The sequence below is a fragment of the Oreochromis niloticus genome, linkage group LG13 (genome assembly GCF_001858045.2).
Source record: "Oreochromis niloticus isolate F11D_XX linkage group LG13, O_niloticus_UMD_NMBU, whole genome shotgun sequence".
Lineage (NCBI taxonomy): Eukaryota > Metazoa > Chordata > Actinopteri > Cichliformes > Cichlidae > Oreochromis > Oreochromis niloticus.
The window spans coordinates 22,959,411-22,979,696 of NC_031978.2; the positions used below are offsets into that span (position 1 = coordinate 22,959,411).

The window sequence follows — 20,286 nt, forward strand, 5'->3', positions numbered from 1 at the left end:
TAGTGATAGTGGTAAGGAAGAAACCTCTGTCAGAAGCAGGCTCAAAGAGGGACAGCCCTCTGCCGTGAACCATTAGGGGTGGGGAAGAAGCAAGGAGTAGAAGGAGAAAAGAAAGTGAAAGGAACTAAAAAAAGAAAAAATGTTCACCACAAGAGGGAGAAATATGGTGTGTTTTTAGAGTGACCTGATTATAATCAAGTACAACAGATCAGTCTCATAGTAATAAATGCACAAACTAATTTTTCAGCGTCACTCTGAGACATTGATTGATTGACAATTGATTTGTCTCATCTGGCTATATTGATAAATAAAGCTGGAGATCATCTACATAGCAAAATGATTTACATAAACAATATGGAATCTGTCAGATAGACACGACTCAAACAACTGCGACTCATTTTCTTTAATACCAACAGTGGCTGCAGGTTCAAACAAACCATTCCTCTGCAGGGGATCACCAACCTGTTTTACAACTACTCATTCAAAAAATGTTCAAAATAAAAGGAAAGGTATAAATCCTGCCTGAGCCAAGTAGTAACTCATGTGGTTTAATTACAGCCACCTTAAAAGCCTGTGATATGTATCCTGTTAATAAAGATAAACTGATCGTATTTAAAAAATAATGGTAAAACTTCTTTGAACAGTGTAGTTGGAATGGGGTACATTAGCCCCATCAATGGTATTGTAGGAACTGAGTCTAATCGACTCTATTCCTGCAACACTGTTGATGGTTTGGAGCTAGTAAACACATGAAGTTAAACTTTAAAGATCGATATGAGAGAAAGAGCCTAAATATATATCAGCATTTAATAAAGTTGCTGTACTTCATGATAGCTCTGTGGGTCAACTGTGAATATTGTTTTCCTGTAATGGTTATCATTTTCTTCGTAAAGAAAATACATTAATGAAATCAACAGAAACTCTGAAAAAGAGCAAGAAACAAGAAGGAAAACAGTTTTTTTGTGTTTTTCACTTTCAAATGAATTAGAACTTTTCTAGATCTTTGCACTTTAGTTTATCAGCTGCTTGATTAAACTAAGCTGGAGTGAAAGATTGCTCCTCCAGCTCAGCCTGTGCTTCTGACAGTTAGTATGACTTAGGGGTGCTGATTAATTTAACATATTTATCCTGCTGCACCCAGGTTTCTGTAGGGCAAATAAATCAATAATGTTGATCAATTAACTAATAAATCATTTACTAACAGAGATTTAGAAGAGAAAGACCTAATGCTCAACAGTCTACATTTAATTAATTTATTCCTTGATGTGATTGACAGAGTTATATTATGAATCCTTTTGAATTATTATATTTACATTATTTTTTGTTGATTTTTGGTTTGTTTTTGTTGGTCTCACAGGAAATTTATACAATTTAGATTTCTAGAATTGAGACCTGCTCCATCCAAAGTGAGATGAAGTCATCTCTTCTAATAAGACCATAAGTTTTCCAGTTATCTATAAAGTTTCAATTAAATTATCTATACGTTTTAAATCAGGCAAGCAAGATGTGATCAAAGTTCAGATTTCAGCTTTAATATGAAGGGTTTAACAAAATTTTTGCATTCATTCTTTAGGAAATACAACATTTTTTCACACAATCCCCCCATTTTTAGAGACTCGAAATTAACTGGACCAACTAACATCATTTTAAGCAGAAGCAAATCATCCTAATTATGTGCTACTGTGAAATCATTGCCAGATAAGTAGCCTAGTTTACACTGTGTACTTTGAAATCACCTCTGTAACAGTTCAAATAAAATGCATGTCATATCAACATTGTATTGTTTCTTTTTAAATGGCACTATGGGTTATGAGACTGTTGCACAAATAAAAGCCTACATATTCAGGGAAAAAGAGATGACTATGTTCTGGTCAGAAATGTAAGCTTCCTTGGATCATCGTTACACAGGATATCACAGGAGGTCAGGCTTACATTGAAGGCCTTGCAGCAATAGGGGATATCTGTTGTATCCCTGATGTATTCTCTCTCCCTCTTGCCCACTGCTGTTACTCCTAAAATAGCTATTATTCTACATGGATGAATAAAAAGGCAGTTCTGGAGTTGAACACAGTAAGGCTCTCTGGACTACAGTGAAGCACTTTGTTGCTGTCCTTTGCAGAATTCCAAAGATTGGGTTAGAGGTCATGAGATTATTTCACGTAGTATCATATCAATCAAAGGGCCCGAATAGTTTTCTAAACTCCTGGCTGAAAGGGCAAGTCACCAGTGCTCCACACATATAACATATATTACAATTTGATCAATGAGTTTTGGGCAGTTTTTCTAATTTTGCCTCCAGTGGTTTTAAAGGGTATGATTGAAAACTTTATTGAAGGTGTTTAACAAAAAAATTGCATCAGCCTTTTAAATATTTCATTTTTATGCATATGGCCCCATTTTCAGAGGTTCAAAACTGATGGGACAAACTGACATAATTTGAAACATAAGGACTGGTTTAAATACTTCAAGTGGTGGCCATTACTAGATACTGTGTTTCCTTCCTTGCTCTTCACTAACTGAAAAGCTTGCTCTACTGGGTTGAGACCAGGTGACTGGCTTGGCAGTTGTAGAATATTTGCCTTGAAAAGCTCTTCCATGGCTTTTTCAGTATGCTTTGGTTCATTTTGCACACTGAAGTGCTGTCCAATCAGCCCTGTGGCATTTCGCTGAACCTAAGCGGAGAGTATAGCCCACTACGCTTCAGAATTCATCCCTCTGTTTCTATCAGCCGTCACATCATCAACACTAGGCGCATGGTTGAAATGGCAACCATACATGCCCGTGACATAACATTGCCACGTTTATGTTCAATGGATAATGTTTTATGCTTTGGATCAGGGTTAGGGTTATGCATTTGGAGCAGATCCTTTCATTCTCCAGACTTTTCTCTTCCAATCAATCAGAGCTGTGCAGGCTCTTTTAGATATTTGCTGCCAAACCCTGCATGAGTGTAACCAGTGGTAATGATACACCAACCTCCTTGAAAGTGTTTTTGCTAGATGCTGTGAAGCGTTTTTCTTAACTAAGGGAAGAATTCATCTACTTAGTCTTCTGTGGTCTTTCAGACCTTTTGGTGTGGCTGAGCTGGCTGAGCTAGTGTTTTCATTCTTTTTGATTGATCTGGCCACACTCTACTGTCTCTCTGATAGGTTTATTTTGGTTTTTCAGCCTAATGATGGCCTCCCTCACTCCCGCTGACATCACTTTGGACATCACATTTAGAGTTCCAGTGAAAAGTTACCATATTCAAGTTCAGCATTTGGACTAATCGCCAGATGTTTTATCTGGAATAACGAGCAAACTGACCTCATCTAACCATGAAACATTTTGTCAGCCAGTTGTCCAATTACTTTTGAGCCATTGGAAACAGTATTTCCTAAATAGTTAATGCAAATAATTTATGCAAAGCCCCTTGAATTAAAGTTGAAAGTCTGAATTTTAAATGCGTATTGACTGTTTGATTTAAATTCCAGTGTTGTGGTGTACAGAAGCAAACTACAAAAACTGGCATTATCCAAATACCTGCGGCCTGAACAGCATATGCTGTCTTTTATTCATGAATTTTCTCGGTTATGTTTCTATATGTTGTTCATTCTTTTTCAGAAATCTCCCTAGTTTTACTATAGTCAGAATTCTGGTAAATGTGGCAAATCAGCTTTTCAACCACTTTAGAAATAAGGCTGATCTTTCCAGAGAAACTAAAAGTGTCAAAATGAGGGAAATTATTTCATCTTTGGTGTTATTACATAGCGCGATTTTCCAAGGCCTAGAGACTCGCCCAAGCCAAGGAGCATTTTAAGAAATAAGAATGTTAATATCCTTAAGTTTAAAATGTTTTTCTTTCCTTTATGTTTTGACTTACCTCGATCTCCTATTAAAAGGATTTGATGTAGATTAACAATAGTACTTACATTGATATTCATTCTGTGGTGCTTCCTGCTCAAACTGGAAGCATTTATAGAAACATCCATTAGACACAGACTGAACTGCACCATAAAACAAATACATAATTCAAATTGAAAGCCGACAACCAATATAATGCAAAACAAAAAAGAAAAAACATGGTTTCATTTACTGAATGAGCTAGATCAGATAAGGACATTTGCCCCTAATGTGACGTTATGTAGCCCTGCTTCTCTCAATAAGTACTCTATAAGCATGTCATAGCAGGGAAACTACATGTGCAATCGACATGCATAATTGTGGCTGCAGTCTAGTTGCTGTTTGCTCGTTTTAAGGTGGCTGAAACGCAATGCAACCAGTGACTGCCACACTAACTACAGCTGCTAAGCCAAAAGAAAGAAGTTTACCCCGAAAAAGCTCTGCTGTGAGTTACAAAGTTACAACTCACAAGTAAACTTCACAAAGTGGTGAGGTCTCCCTTACTGCCTCTGCCTCTCTGTCAGACAACAGGTCTGTCCTGTATGTCAAAGAGAAAAGTTTCACAATAACCTGCTATCGCTGTGTGCTTCAAACTGTGGTCGGCTTTAAGAATAAGTGCACGGTTTATATTAATGCACGCTAATTCCTCTGTTAGAGAGCTGTTTACCTACAAGGGCATTCAGTTGCAGAGAATGCTGTTTGCAACTCAGCGAGCTGCTGCTGCTGGTGCATCATACAGGTGGGAGACGGGAACTGTTAGTTGGGGGTGGTGGGGTACTCTGACAGGTACGTGAGGACTCGAGAAAGATCTGTGAGCACCTTAAATGTAAGCTAATAAGCAAGCACTCTGTCGGCAGCGTTGACGCGAATGTCAAACATACATTACGGCTGCACAAACAGGAGGCGGAACATCATTACAACATCTGTACAGTCCGCCCTGTGGGATTATCAAGCAGTCTAGGAAACAAGTAGGCTACTACTGCAGCACACGGACAAGACAGAAAGAGTGTCTGTCAGTCTTCTGGCGTGGTAAAGATTCACGCCGTCTGCCATGGAGATAAAGATAGCCTCATTCCACCTCCCCCCCTTTCCAAAACAAGCCTTACCTTTTTCAGTCTTCCAGTCCTTTTTCTTTTTGCTCATGCTGCCGGAATGATTAGACTTCGAATGGTTGTTTTTTGACTGTGGCAACCCCAGGCTCACAGTGAATAGAGTTCCGAGAGAAAAAAAAAACCTGGAAGCTAAAGTGAAACAGCCTCTGGACGGTTGTCTCACCTGTGAAGCTGTCAAATTTCTATGGACCTCAGTCGGCTCAACCTACCGTGACTGCGCCGTAAAATTTTCTGTGTACGCGTCCCGGGCAAGTGATTGGAGCGCGGGAAAGGGGAAGTAGGCGTGCGATTGGTCCGGCTGATCCGTCAATCACGTAAGGTTCACGCACGGAGAAGGCAGGGTAGGTTGTTTCCGGCGGTTCACCCTCCTGGCGTGTGAGGCGGTAGTCTAGTTACAGCCACACGGCGTAGAGTGCAGTTTACTTTCAGTTACTGCAAGCAAACAGTCCTGCAACTTTGTACCTGAAATTTTCCTCATTATTATTATTATTATTAATAATAATTACGGTAGTTTGAAATTAATTTCTGAACACACGCCGGAAACAAACGGAGTAGCATGTATAATTAAAGCATAATAATCAACGAATATGGTGTAGGCTGAGATAACCTCATGTCTTTTATATGTAAACAGCTTGATAAAAACCAAGAAACACTTATTGTACTTTGAGAGTAATGTTAAAGGGTTGTTGCTTATGAGTAGCAGCCCTTTTGACTTTTTGACCTTTCTAATCATGTTAACTAAACTTCCCTTCGCTAGTACTCTTATATGTCATTATCCATGATGGAGCAACTATTTGCAATGTGTGAGGAAGTAATGTTGCCTCAATGCAACTGTGCCATCTATTTGTAATTCTTAACAGCATTGGGTGATTTTTGTGATAATTTGCCTGTAGTTGTGGCTGATAAAAACGATATTTATACAAATGGACAGAGATGGTAGAGGACTGGAAAGACCAGATCAAACCAGTAAGTGAGGCTGTCATATGTGAGAGACTGGTTCCAGAGACCACCGTCTGTCATCTGTTGTATTAGCCATGGTCTGGTCCAGACCCATCTGCTCCTAAAACCACTGACATTATGCAAGAGTGGAACATTTCTTTCATCCAATCTGAACTATAATCCCTATCCATATTTAAAACAAACAAACAGTTTGAGCATCATTTTTGATGAAATGCATCCAGATTAAATGCAGTTCAGTCATTTCAACTGAGGGAAAAACATAAAAGAAGGGGGCAGAATAAATGGACGCCATGACGGTTTACAATTTGCTAGTCTATTTTAAACGTGCTCGCCAGCCGCCTCTTAATGCAGTCAAATTAATGATCTTTATCACACTGAGCTGGCGCACCTTTTAGGAAATTAAGACAAAGTAATCAGCTCTCACATCTGGCACAGAAACTCGTAATTTCCTCATAATTTTTTTAATTAGTTTCCAATCTAACTGCCTATTACGGATTTACCCAACTGTTGAACACCATCCACACTGGGAATAGCAAACTTAAGTGTTTGCCTCTGACCTGTATTTGAACAAACATTTTATTTGAATAAGGCGGAGATTGCGGGTTTACAGCTGTAATGTTCGGATCAAACCACTGGGTGTCAACCTTGCTACATTTTAGCCAGCGGGACTGATTTTTGGACTTTAAAGTAAATATTCAGGTTCAAAAGCTCTTATACACTCTTTACAACTTAGCGTCTGTTTACACGATACCGAATATAATATATCTATTATAATAAACTATAACCAACTATAACATAGGTCTATTCACATTCAAGTACCTATATCCGCATTTTCTGCTTATGTCATCTGATTGGATCTTATTTTATTGTTGGAATATACACTCTATGCTTCACTGGCCTTCATTTCACTCTTAACATTGTTGTGTCTGTCATGTTGGAATAACTAACGTTGTTTGTTTCCTTTGAAAATTTGTGACAGCATATTTTTCAAAACAGAGCTCTGACCTAAGTAGATATTTAATCAGCCAAAGTAGATGAAAGTGTTATTTAATGTTGTTTGCATGGCTTTCAGAGTTTGATTACGATGATGGTAATGTCTTCTCTTTTTCTAATAGGGTGATGAATTAGAAATCAACAAAAAGACCATTGTCGGGACTTTTTAAAAACTGGAATCGACTTAAATTAGTTGCATAGTGTATGTATTACTTAACTAATGTGTTATAGTTTGCGTAATAGGGAGCAGTAATGCAGACAACATGTCTGCATGTCTGGTGAGCAGCAGAAAGATAAATGTTGACTGTCTTGGCTACAGCGAGGACATGATTCTGCAAAAAGCAACAAGATAAGTCTTGGCTTGCTGGCCACAGTGAAGAGTTGATTCTTTAGGGCAATCTGTATACTCCCAAAAGAGGAGGATCTATTTGTGTAAGTTTGCGTAGGCTATTGTTATTGTCATGGTTACAGCACAAGAAGATTAAGCCGGAGGCTGTACCTACAAGTCACTGGCAAGAACATTGCATCGTCGGATCTGTTTTTGGCTATATATTTCATATCCCACTTATGACAACAGTAACATAATGCAATTATCCACAGAGAAATGCACAAAATTATACCTGACTTAAAGTGAGCCTAAAGGCTATAGTAATTATAAGTATGCAATTATGTAATTATTGTTTAAATGTGTTCTTATGTCAATGTCCACATGCCCTTTGAAGGTTTTTTGTGACTTTTTAATTTGTTTTATCTGAAGGGATTATGTCATCATGTCTGTTCTCAGTCAATGCCTAATAATAAAACACATAATTACTTAATACAATAATTAGTGTTTTCACTGTCACAGATCAATCAGTCAGTGTAGACAAAATATTTCAACTTCAGCAGGATCTCCGGCGGAAAACAAGGTTTAAGCCTCGTCTCTGTGCAGCTGGCCCGCCGAAGCTTTTTCTAGATGCCCTTACTTATCTGGTGTTTTTCCATAAATTTCCATATCTTCCAAGGGACTTTAACAGGACACAGCTCTGAAAGCCTTAGATAATGTCTTAATGTGTCCCTAGACTACATAAATAATACATGTATTGCCTTATTTTTCTTCTCCATCCTACCTGATCAATCAAGCATTTGTCTGACCATATTAAATATTACTTGTTGTGATATTCTCTGCTCATCTGAAACAAAAAACGTCTATGTACTGTATGTATATATTTATGTAGGACCTTGATTGTTTAGTGTTAATCAGCTGTCTAAGATCTGTTCTGCATGTTACTGAACCCAGAATTTTAAGAGGAGCCATAAGGTCACTGAACACCTATGGAACCATCCATCCATTTTCTCCTGCTTATCCAGGGCTGGGTCGCGGGGGCAGCAGCCTAAGCAGAGAAGCTCAGACCTCCCTCTCCCCAGCTACTTCCTCTAGCTTGTCTGGGAGAACACCAAGGTGTTCCCAGTTTAGCAGAGAGATTTAGTCTCTCCATCATGTCCTGGGTCTGCCCTGGAGTCTCATCCCAGGCACGTGCCCAGAACACCCCACTCAGGAGGCGCCTAGGAGGGATCCCTGTCAGATGCCCAAACAACCTCAACTGGCTCCTTACTTGGAGGCCCTCCTGGATGGCCAAATTCCTTACCCTATCTCTAAGGAAGAGACCAGGCATCCTTCAGAGAAAGATAATTACTGCCGCTAGTATCCGTGATCTTGTTCTTTTCAGTCACTACCCAGAGCTCGTGACCATGGGGGAGGGTAGCGACGTAGATCGACCAGTAAATTGAGAGCTTCACTTTTACACTCAGCACTCTGTTCAACATGATAGACCGGTACAGCATCCACTTCACTGCAGCCGCAGTACCAATCTGTATCTCAATCTCCCGCTCCCTTGTCCGTAAATAAGACCCTGAGATACTTAAACTCCTTCACTTTGGGCAGCGCCTCGTCCCTGACCTGTAGTGGGCACTCCATCCTTTTCCGGCTGAGGACCATGGCCTCAGATTTGGAGGTGCTGATTCTCATTCGCGCCACGTTATACTCAGCTGTGAACTGCTCCGTTGCGAGCTGGAGGCCACCACTTGATGAAGCCAGCAGAACGACATTATCTACAAAAAACAGAGACAAGATTCTGAGCCTTCCAACACTTGGCTAGAAATTCTGTTCATAAAAATTATTAACAGAATCAGTGACAAAGATTATGTAAATATTTATATATTAACTTTAGATTAGTGAACGTGATAAACTGTCAAAACTTCACATTTTTAGTTTCTTAAGCACATTGCACTGGTGCACCCTTATAGATCTTTTATCCAAAATTTTATTTATTGGATTATTTCATCGGATGGGACTTAAGTGTAATGAAATGATAAACAGTCTCTAAAAGTTTTAAATGTATGTTTGTTTTTGCTACTGATCACCTTTTTAATATGTTTTTTCAATTTTGAATTCTTAAATGAGATCAAGATATTTACTTGAACCCTATTTTATTAATTGCCCAATAATCTATAAATTCACCTTCAGTTCAATTCAATTCAATTTTATTTATATATTGTCAAATGATAACAACAGTTGCCTCAAGGCGCTAGTAGGCTCATAGATCTCTTTTAAGTGTGCACTGGAGGAAAAGCAAACTGACACAGTTTCCTTGATGTTCAGTGTAAGACAACACTTTTTAAGCCATGCTACCAAGCAATGCAAATGATAAAACAGTTGCAAGGATTTGCTTTTCATTATTATTTAGAATTTCTAGTCTCTTGATTTCTGTGCTTTACCTGTGATCCATGTTCCCTCTGTCTCCCCTGTCAGTCATGTCTCCTTGTGTCAGAGTAAAGTCCGTGTCTCTGTGCCTTTGTTATGTTCCCTGCTTAACTTTGATAGTCCTGTGTCCTTTGTTAATGTTTTTAGTTTTGCTTCCCCTTGGTCTCGTCATGTTTGATTTCTCCCAGGTGTGTTTCCCTCCTGTTTCCCATTCCCTCATTATCCCTCTGTGTTTTTAGGCCCTTTGTCTTCCTCTGTTTGTTGTCAGATTGTCTGCGTATCATCCATGTCCTTTCTCCATGTTCCTCATCCAAGGCCTTCATGTCCCGTGTTCTACGTCTTCTCTCAGGTTTTTGGTTCCTTTATATTACTTTTGTAGCTGCCTCCTAGTTTAGGTCTTTGTTTAGTGTAGTTTTTGTCATGTTCTGCTTTTGTTTGTTTTCTGTCCCCACCACAAATAAAAGCTCGTTCACAGTTAAGTTGGTTGTCAGTGTCTGCACTTACAACATACAATTTCTCTCCACTCCACTGGAGTGAGATTGACAAGGACCAAATTGTGATGGGGTATTCCCTGTCCGCAGTGGTCAGTATCTATAAAAACTGACCCAAAAAATGAATGATGGCGAACCAGGGTCATGGGTTATCAAAGCTCATTGGTGCAAGTTGGAGGCAAATGCTGGCCCGTTTGGTCCAGTCCAACAGACAAGCTTCTGCAGCTCAAATTATCGAAAAATGTAATGCCGATTGTGATAGCTGTCAGAACAGCTATTGCTCTTTGTGGCATATGGGGCTGCACAGACATGGACCAGTCAGGGTGCTCAGGGTGATCCTGTCCATCAGAACTGGACTACCACGGTATGATCTGATGAATCCCGTTTTATTTTACATTACATGGAGGGCCAGGTGTGTGTGCGTCACTTCACTGGGGAACATCTGACACTAGGATGCTCCACAGGAAGAAGACAAGGTAGCGGAGCAATGTGATGCTTTGGGCTATGTTCTGCTGGGAAACATTGGGTCCTGTTACTTTGGCACACACCACCTACCTAAGCATTGTCGCAGACCACATGAACCCTTTCATGGAAATGGTATTTCCTGATGACGGTAGCCTCTTTTAGAAGTATTATGCACCCTGCCACAAAGTAAAAACAGTCTAGTAGTTCAGAAATGGTTTGAAGAGCACAATAAATTTGAGATGTTGACTTGGCCCCCAAATCCCCCAGATCTCAATTTAACCAAGCATCTGTGGAATGCACTGGACAAACAAGTTTGATCCATGGAGGCCCCACTTCACAACTTAAAGGACATTTTGATTCCATATACTATAGCACACCTTCGGGGATCTAGTGGTGTCAGTCCCACAACCATTTGGGACTGTTTTGGTATTAAAAGGGGGACCAACACAATATTAGTCAAGTAGTTCTAATGTTATGCCTGATTAGTATAAAAAAGAAGTGTGCCGAGAACAGGCCCTTGTGGAACACCTGCCTTAGAGGTTAGAAAAGATTCATTTTTCATTTTTCATTAATAGCACATATTTCCCAATTAGAAAGATAAGATTTAAGCCTTTCTAAGGTTTTGTCAGGTTATTTAACCTTAGAAAGTCTGAGGATAAGATTGTGCTGATTTAATGTATCAGTTGCCTTTTTAATGTCCAGATAGACAGCTCCTACATCACCTTTGTATACTGATGAGTTAAGTTGTTTAGTAAAAAAGCATGTGCAGTCTCTGTGGAATAAAGAGGGTGAAAATCAAACTGTAGTTGATGCAGATGATTATTTGACTCAATGTAATTCATTAAATATTCAGCTGTAAAATTTTCTACACCATTTTGGAAATATATAGGTTGAACCCCGAACTGTAATTGCCTATCTAACCAGCTGTACCTGAATTAAAAATTCGACTCACCAGTGCTTGCTTCCATTTGTTGGGAAAGTTCCCACTATTGATGGAAAGGTTAAAAAGAGCCATGAGAGGTTTGACCAAAACACTTGCTCAGAAGGAGTTTCTTCACATTTTCCACAAACTTTAACTTCAGCTCCGTGGCATACGATTAGATTTTGGTTGCCAAAGGTTGCTTTGACCTCACAAAGCAAGTTTTTGGCAATAATATCAAGTTTTTGTGGACTAATTATGACAACATTCCACATAAATGTCTAAAAGAATAAATGAAAAAGTAATGGCATTTCACATCCAAATGTCAAAAGTTTACATTACATCATTATGCAAAAGAAACATACAAAGAAAAAAAAGACCAACAAAACACAAAACAAAACCCAGAACAACAAAAAAGCCCCACTTTTCTAGCCAATGTTCAATACCAGGATAGTGTGCTCAGGAACAGAGGAAGAGACTCTGATTATATTTCAGATTTGTTCAGAAACTAAGTAGGTGACAGTAATTTTTAAAGGCTGCCTATTGAATTTCTTCCATGTCATACAGTGTATTACACAGATTTGGGCAAACATGGATGTAAACCTCAACTTGACTAGCTGGCATACATTTCACGTCAGTAATTCAAGTAGCTGTAGATTCTTTTCTTGTAACTTTCCAGAGAGCTGATTAAAGGAATAGAAAAATTGTAAAATGTTGCCAAGATTTTCATTATTACTCATTGCCTCTCCCTAATGAAGAACATGCAGATCGCTTATTAAGCCCCATTTATAAAACTATCCCATTTGCAGCAATCCACTAGCCTTTGTACATATAATATATCTCAAAGTATCTCAGAATTATAAATTTGAATCACCTAATTAACTTTTTTTCCACTTGCTTTTACTCCTGAGTTAGTCCTGATTAAAAATTTAACTAGGATGATGATGTGAGCTGTTTGCTGAGTGGTAATGTGCACAGCCCTCATCCCTTGCGTGGTTTCGAGGTTGGATTAAATAAGCATCACACTGCAAGTGTTCTTTTCATGCAGAATTCTTGTGGGTTGTAACTTTAGAAAAATATGTTGCAATGACTATGACTGTTTATTTTACTTTATTTAATAAAGTCCATATCCAGCATGTCTCTTCATACCAGAGCCCGCCTGCGTTCTGCCTACTCAGAGCAGCAGGAATTTCATCTTGATCGCTGGCTGAACTCATGCTGATTAGATTTAGCGTGGAGAGATGCTCAGATGTTTTAAAAAAATGACACAAGATGCTTCCAAACTTCTTTGTATCAAAGCTTTTCTTTCCAGGAGAATGCTGCTCACAGAGAGTTGAGTGATTTTTCCCCATTTTCTTTTTTCTTTCAGTACAATAGTGCCAAATCATTTCAAACTTTTGTTTCTTTGTGTTTTTCTTTAATGACTACAAAACATGGAAGTCTCATCGAACTGTTGGATTGGGGCTGTTTTTATACAACTCAAATTGACTATCTTTCTGTTCCATTTTTGCTCTTCTGGATAAACCTAGTACAACGTGATTCAAAGACTAATAAAGTCTGTTCTTTGTGACCTGGGTCAAGATAACGAAGTGGAGAAGGCATCAGACGAATCTTATCTCCAGTCTGTGTGGTCATGGCAGATATCATGTCTATTAAAATGAGATTTACTGGCATTTTTCATTCTGCACACCATTAACAACAGCTAGCAGAAGTTTCCACAGAGATTTGATGGTATGCAATACTAAAGCAACCCCCTAAAGCCTGAATGGCCCCTCTTTGGCACTGTGCACCCTGGCCCCAGCCCTCTTTCCATTAATTGGTCAGCAGCACTCTTTCATCTCTGTTAACTTGATCCAAAGCAAATAACATTACAGTGCACATTATGATTAGAGAATGTGCTTCATTTTGGTCCAACTCTAGAACTTCTGCTGCGCCGTAAATATAAAAGTCTGTGTTAGTAATGAATGGCTCTTATGGCAAAGCACAGAACAAGTGTAACTAATTCGATTTAAATAAAAATAGATTTGCTACATTTATGGTGAATTTTTTTTTAATGATTTTTAGTTTCTTCAGATAGTATTAGTTTTGTCTCAATCTTTGCAAATGTTCAGCATGTGCATGGAGCATATTTTATTTACATTGCAGTTCTTGTGTCGACCAAGAAGAAAGAGGGACGAGGAAAATGACTGGAGAGTTCCTGGCCTGGAAATTTAAAGAGCTAATTGTAGTCACGGATGCTGTAATTGTCTGTGTCTACAGCAACACTGAGTCATTCTTCACAGTGAGGCAAGAACTGAATGCTTCTCTCGGTGGTTTAATTATCAGCTGCCTGACAGGCTCAGCAGAAAATGTTCAAGATGGACATCCCATTCTTTCCTCTACCTCCCCAGGAAACTCCCCAGTAATGTTCTTGAGAAAGCCATGTGTGACTGGCTTTGGATGCTGTGGGACTAAATGTTGCAGTAAAAACCTTGAGCAGAAAAGGGTTGTTGATTAAAAGTTTTCAACAATCTGGTGTCTTGCAAAACACTCAAGTTATATAAGAAGACTGAAGAACCTCAACAATGCCAGTAACAATTCTGGTACTTTTGAAGGCCAGGAAACACAGCAAGAGAGGTGAAATCGGGTCATGTCAAGTCATTTTTTGGTTTACAAAATGGCACAAATTATGAATTTGTCCCATGAGGCTTCACAATCTGCCTTCTGTTCTTGGACATTTGATGCTAAGTGAAAGAAAAGAAAGAGAGGATTCCATACAGCAATGCTCCATAACCACATTTAGACAAGGCCTGTCACGGTTATATAATTGTGTGCCTTTTTATTTTTAAAAGAATTCCATTTTGCAGTTTTTTGTGCAACCGCATTATAATCCAAGACAAAGTGCTTAGTTCTGTTCATGTTCTCAGTGTTTTTCACACAGAGTTTAACCCATAAAGGGAGAAATCTATTGTAGAAGAACATGTAGGACTCTCATTTCCTTAATGTTTGTAGGCAACTGTCTGTACAACTCGGTCTAAAGGTATTATTATTACGATGACCACAGGGACATATAAATGCTGAGCTAGTGACACGAACACATTAACAAGACAACAATTCAACAGCGAGCATGTCTGCGGTGTATTTAAGTACAACTCCTGAGCTGTTATTACTCAGCCGCAAGAAACTGTTTGTCCTGTTCTCTCAGTTTACAAACTAAGAAGTATGTAGAAGTAATATTGCTGACAACTGTGATAACAGGTTGTAAATACCTCAATTTCTTCTTAGATGTAATTTATTATTTAATTAGTCAGTTTGACTGAAATAAAACACTGATTTGTCCAGGGCTACAATATGTGCACAGACCCTTAAAGCAGGTCAGCTACTGTATATACTTTATTCAAGTATTATTATGGCAAGGAAATTTCATGTTCTATCAGTTAAATATATTTTAAAACACCATTAGCATCAGTATTCATGCCACTAAGCTTTATTATACATCAGCAGAAACTATAAGCACATCAGTTCATAGGGGAACAACACAAACATTGTTATGAACTTCTTCCTTAACCAGACGCTCTGCAGTATTGTAATTAAAGGAAATCCGATGATTTTTCAAGTAAGCACTCATAGATATAACAGAGTTCCTTCATCTATGTATTGCTGAAGTGGTAGGTTCTGAAAAAGCACATAACATGGGCAAATAACAACAAAAACAAGAATAATAATAATACATGAAAACTAATCAGTTGAGTGAATGGCAGATAACCATAGGTTGCAGACGTTAAAGCATGCGAGAACTTTAATTAGTTGTAATAGAAGTTTCTGAATCACATGACAGACAAAATGAACTGAAATTGCTCTTGCTTTTGAAATGATAAAAATATTGACGTCAAATTAATTTAAAAAAAGCATTCAGCGATGATGCTTTCGTTTTGCGTGACCTTATTTTCCTTTATTTTAAAGCTGTCATAAAGATGACAACATCTGTACCAGCGTTTACTCTTTATTCCTCTAAAAGTGAGTCTCATCCACGTGTACCAATGTTTGCGCTGAACGTACTTCCTTAGCAACGTGTATCTGAACCAGGAAGTACTTGTGTATCCTTTAGCTAACTAGCTAGCCGTGGATAGCACAGAGTGAAACTGTGTGACAGTAAAGTTTGTCTCAGTTTAATTCATGCTACGCTTTTGCCTGTAAAACATATGCCAGGTGAACGTCGTGGTTAGCAGACAGTCGTGTCGCTTACAGGAAAGAAGGGGACGTTGTAAGTCGGGATTGTTTTGTTGATGTGTTAGCGAGCTAACAAGCAAAACACAAGACTGCTAGCTTGACTCGAAGTAACTTATTTGTCTTCATTTGTCTGTAGTGTCCTTATCAACCGTGCACGTAACACAAACGGAATAACGCATCTTTATTATAAAACAACGCAAATCATAAAGTGGCATGCTTTGCATTAAGTGAAACGACTGTTTTGAAAGTTATTGATAACGTGAACTGACGTTAACGAGATGAGTGATGTCATGGGTGAGAATGGGTGCATGAAATGTGTTTTTTTACCCACTTCTGGTCCCTGACAATTCAGAATGATCACCGAAGTTGATTGGTTTTTGTAAATGTGCAAACAGTAACATTAAAAAGAATACAGTGCACGTGAAATTATAGTTTTAAGTCAATGGGAAATCTGTGTAGTTTAGAGCTACTTTGCTGGTATACAAGAGGCTCTTTTCCACAGTGTCGTATTAGACAGAAATGACAACGTCTGTATTTCTTTTCCTCTCCCAGGTATGCGATGAAAATGATTTTCTTACCACTGTGTGATAGGCAATGATAGGCTTGACAAATTATGCGGGGGTTATGGAAAGTCTAATGAATTCTGCTGAAGAGAAGCAGCCCTCCTCTCCACTGACCAACTCATGGGCCAAAAAACAGGAATCAAGCAAGAGTCAAAAGCCAAATGGTGTTGGTGGCTTTGTTTTAGTGCATGCAGGTAACTATACACACCATAATTAGTAGGCAGAATCAAGCACAAATATAAATACAAGTATAATATGTTGTATGATATTCACAAAACACCTGCTCATTACTCAAAAGTATTTCCTGTCTTTAGGGGGTCATCTATGGTATTTTTAAAGCCTCTTTTGTTCTTTTTTTTAAATAATTTACTTTTAGGTGCAGGATACCATTCAGAATCTAAGGCCAAGGAGTACAAGCATGTGTGCAAAAGAGCCTGCCAGCGAGTAAGTTTACCTTTAGGCCTGCTATAGCAAACTGCAAACTGTAGCAAACTTGCTATGCTGCCCATAATCAGTTCATTTTTATTATAACGTTAGTAAATGTATTTCTTCTGTCTAAATAACTTGGCAGTATTCTGCAAAATACTAGCTGATCACAGATAACCTCAACATGGACCATAATTGGTGGTAGCTTTTTGTAAAGATTGACTTAATTTGTATGTACATTTACTTTAAACTGTAAATAAGTATGTTGGTGTTGACATGTTGTTGACACCTTAGAGTCAAATTTTTTTACTACTGGTTTTCTGCTCTTGCTTTACTTTATACAGAGATAAACTTAGTTTTTTCTGTTTGAGATTGTTTACCAAACCTTTAGCATTTCAGCCTAAAAATCAAGTTATTGGGAGTTTTTGTTTGCTCAGTTTCTCTCTGGTCAGATGGGGAGTCTCTGAGAGCACCTGTCTCTGCATATTTTTCTGTGTTTTGACTGTAGTACTCATACAGAATCATTCCAGTTTTTATTTGCCTGTGTTAATTTCATTTTACAGTGGGAAAGCCTTTGTTGTTTTGCATTCTAAAGCACCCTCTTTTACTTATGTTGAGTTTCATTTATTGTGCTTCCATCCTTAATATTGAGCCCCAGGTTATTTCCAGCACTGTTACAACAAAGCAATACAATAAAGCGGTAGATGCAAAATAAGCTCTGTCTTGTTTCAACAGGATGCAGAAACAGTTCCCTTTGAAAATGAGTCTTTTGCTTGCATGCCAACGATAATTTCTTTCCTTGTAAAAAGATTTTAGCATTCTGTCTGTGTCCTTTTCCTCTCATACACAGACAGAAGTGTATCTTTTGATTGATTTTATGGGGGCAAAGTGAAAAACAGCATTTATCTAATCAAACGCATTCTTCATCAAACGAAAATGATGTGTCAAGTGAGAGAGAGACATTGTCACACACAGACTTAGATTACAAAGAGTGATGTGTTATAATGTGCCTGCAGTTTTTAGCCCTCAGGTCTGTGGAGTATTGTCATTATCTCACCGGGCAGGTGAGCGTACTTATCTACTAAAAATTTCAGATGAATTTGAATCTCAGTGAACTTGACCTCAAGGTCAGGGGTCAGAGGTTAAGTTTTCTGAAAAACATCTGAATGCCAAAACTTAAGAACAAGACGATGTAGAATTTTGAAATCGATCCCATAGGTGTGTCTACTAGGACTATGGGGGTTAGTGCTGGTGGTCGCCAGTGTTTTTCCATTATGAAATTCCTAATAGTTTCTTTAAGTAGTAAAATATGAATTGCAAAAACATAATTTTGCCAGTTTTGAAGCAATGTGACTGTGAGACAAGTTGTGAGTCTTTTTAATCTAATGTTTACATCCTTTATGCCTCTTTTTACCTAAACCTGTTAATGTAGGGTTTTTTTTCTTTGTATCTCTTTAGGTTATATTCAAAGTGTCTTTGATAATTGGTTTAAGTTGGGTGCTTCAGGGATATTAAAAAATGTCTTGCTAATATAAATAACTGACATTATTGTTCATATGTACTGAGTTCAGTTGTATATTTACTGTTTTTCACTATAAACCTGTTTCTTTCTTTTGCAGGCTGTCGACCAGCTCAAAGCTGGGGCACTTGCCGTGGAGGCAGTGGCTGCAGCACTAGTTGAACTTGAGGTTGGTTGGTTCTGATCCAGATTATAGAAAATCAACTTATATTGACACAGTTTTCAGTTACACCAGATCTACAAGTTTTTTATCCCCCAGATACATCTTACAAACAAGTTAATTTTGAAATCCCAGATCACTGGAATCCTTTGCCTTTCAGGTTCTTGAAATAGTCAGACTATTGATTGACTATTTACTGCACAAATAAATGCTTATTGAGACTAACAACAGTGTCAAGAAAATGGAAGGAGAAGACAAATTTTAAATAAGTCCACTGGGAACCTATTTGACTGCCACCATACTCTTGAAATATAATCTCCCTGGAGTGTTGAGAAAGTACAAAGTTTCTAGTGTTTGGAGACGTGGCCAAAGAAAGAAGGGTGAAACACAACTGCCACTAAATAAATTTCGTAACTTAAAGTACACTAGTAAGATCTGGCCAAGAAATACCCAACGACAGATTTTCTTTTAAAAGATTTTATGGTCAGATGGCAAGAAAGTGAGTCTTGATGAGCCAGACGGATGGGCTCTAGCTTGGATCACTAATAGGCGCAGGGCAGCACTTTAAAGCATAAAGTGTGCTGGTATGAACTGCTACCATTGAGGATGAGCTAATTGGACCTTTTCGTGTTGAATAGGGACTAAAAATAAAACCCCCAGTCTTACTGCCAGTGTCTGGATAATACTTTCTTTAAACAGTAATACAAGTTTGCATTATTCAAGATGACCATAATCTTTGCTGGCTATGGCAATCCTCCATTAAGATGAAGTTAAGATATACTTGGAGAAAAGCTTTTTTTTAAAGAAGTAAAACAGAAAGCTAAAATAAGCAGAATGGTATATAGCTTAATAAATATACATTATATGCATTCAAATAATGGTCTTTTGGGCCTTTCTCAAATCCATTTGAAAGCCTTTGATTGCAGCTTCAGTGAAAGAGAGTCTTACAGAGTGAGTGCTTTTAAGGCTCAGAGCAGCTACTCTATAGAAATGAAGTGTGGCTACACAAACTATACTGACTTTTTTTGATTAATTGGCAAAATATTAAAAACTGTATTTTTATTTTGCATTATTTATTTGTTAAACGTACTCTAAAAATTGAGCACAGCCTGTCTGGAATAAACATATTTATGAACTGAACTATAGACTTTTAAGGCAACAATAGTTGAAGTTATTACTTTAGCTCTCTTAGCAAATTATAGGCTGCTTTCTAACCTTCCTTTTATTTAAAAAAGTCTTGAAAGAGCAGTTGTCAAACAGTTAACTGATCATTTGCAAAGGAATGGTTTATCTGGAGAGTTTCTGTGCATCATAAGACAGAAACAGCAGTTACAAATTGCTGGACTTAACCTCAAGTACAGTTTGGATGAAGACCCACTGTGTGCAAGTTCTGACCAATACTGTAAAAGGAGTAGCGATTCTTGTGAATTGTGAATAGAAAGATTGATAATGGCCATCTTGCCACGGCATAAGCTCATCAGTCCTTTGGCCAAATGAGCTGACTCTTAATGAAGCACTTTCCTCTTGATGTGTCCATATTTCACATTACATACTTGTTATTTTCTGATTTAAAAATTTTTTTTTTGCAAGTTCTCCGTGCTAGCTGAGATAGACGTACCCTTCTGTGTTTGCGAATCTGAATACATGAGAAATTCCTTAGAAAGCAGGCAGTTAAGAACTAAATCTAGAATGAAATCACTGAATTGGCCTCAAAAACAAATATCATAATTGGATGGTATGAAAAAATACGGGGGTTTGCTTTCACTGTTTGCGTCTTAAAATCGTTATCATTGTCATTTCCCCAGAATTTCACAAAATGTACAGTCAGCAGAGTAATAACAGTG

At 38.1% G+C, this 20,286-nt stretch overlaps 2 protein-coding genes across 8 annotated transcripts in view; one reads left to right on the forward strand and one right to left on the reverse strand.

Moving 5' to 3' along the window:
- The window catches only part of macrod2 (mono-ADP ribosylhydrolase 2), a 398,938-nt gene extending 393,718 nt beyond the window's left edge, over nucleotides 1-5,220 (reverse strand). For 3 of the 5 annotated variants that reach the window (XM_019366420.2, XM_019366419.1, XM_019366416.2), the window contains exon 1: nucleotides 4,989-5,220. In XM_019366420.2, coding sequence (XP_019221965.1) covers nucleotides 4,989-5,025 — 37 coding nt within the window. In that variant the 5' untranslated portion in view covers nucleotides 5,026-5,220. The remainder of the gene's footprint in view (nucleotides 1-4,988) is intronic. The other 2 variants (XM_019366417.2, XM_019366418.2) reach the window with 1 other exon arrangement.
- A 10,380-nt stretch (nucleotides 5,221-15,600) lies between these two features.
- The window catches only part of tasp1 (taspase, threonine aspartase, 1), a 31,427-nt gene continuing 26,741 nt past the window's right edge, over nucleotides 15,601-20,286 (forward strand). For 2 of the 3 annotated variants that reach the window (XM_019366411.2, XM_013269118.2), the window contains exons 1-4: nucleotides 15,601-15,808; nucleotides 16,327-16,531; nucleotides 16,714-16,781; nucleotides 18,383-18,451. In XM_019366411.2, coding sequence (XP_019221956.1) covers nucleotides 16,369-16,531; nucleotides 16,714-16,781; nucleotides 18,383-18,451 — 300 coding nt within the window. In that variant the 5' untranslated portion in view covers nucleotides 15,601-15,808; nucleotides 16,327-16,368. The remainder of the gene's footprint in view (nucleotides 15,809-16,326; nucleotides 16,532-16,713; nucleotides 16,782-18,382; nucleotides 18,452-20,286) is intronic. The other variant, XM_025897619.1, reaches the window with a different exon arrangement.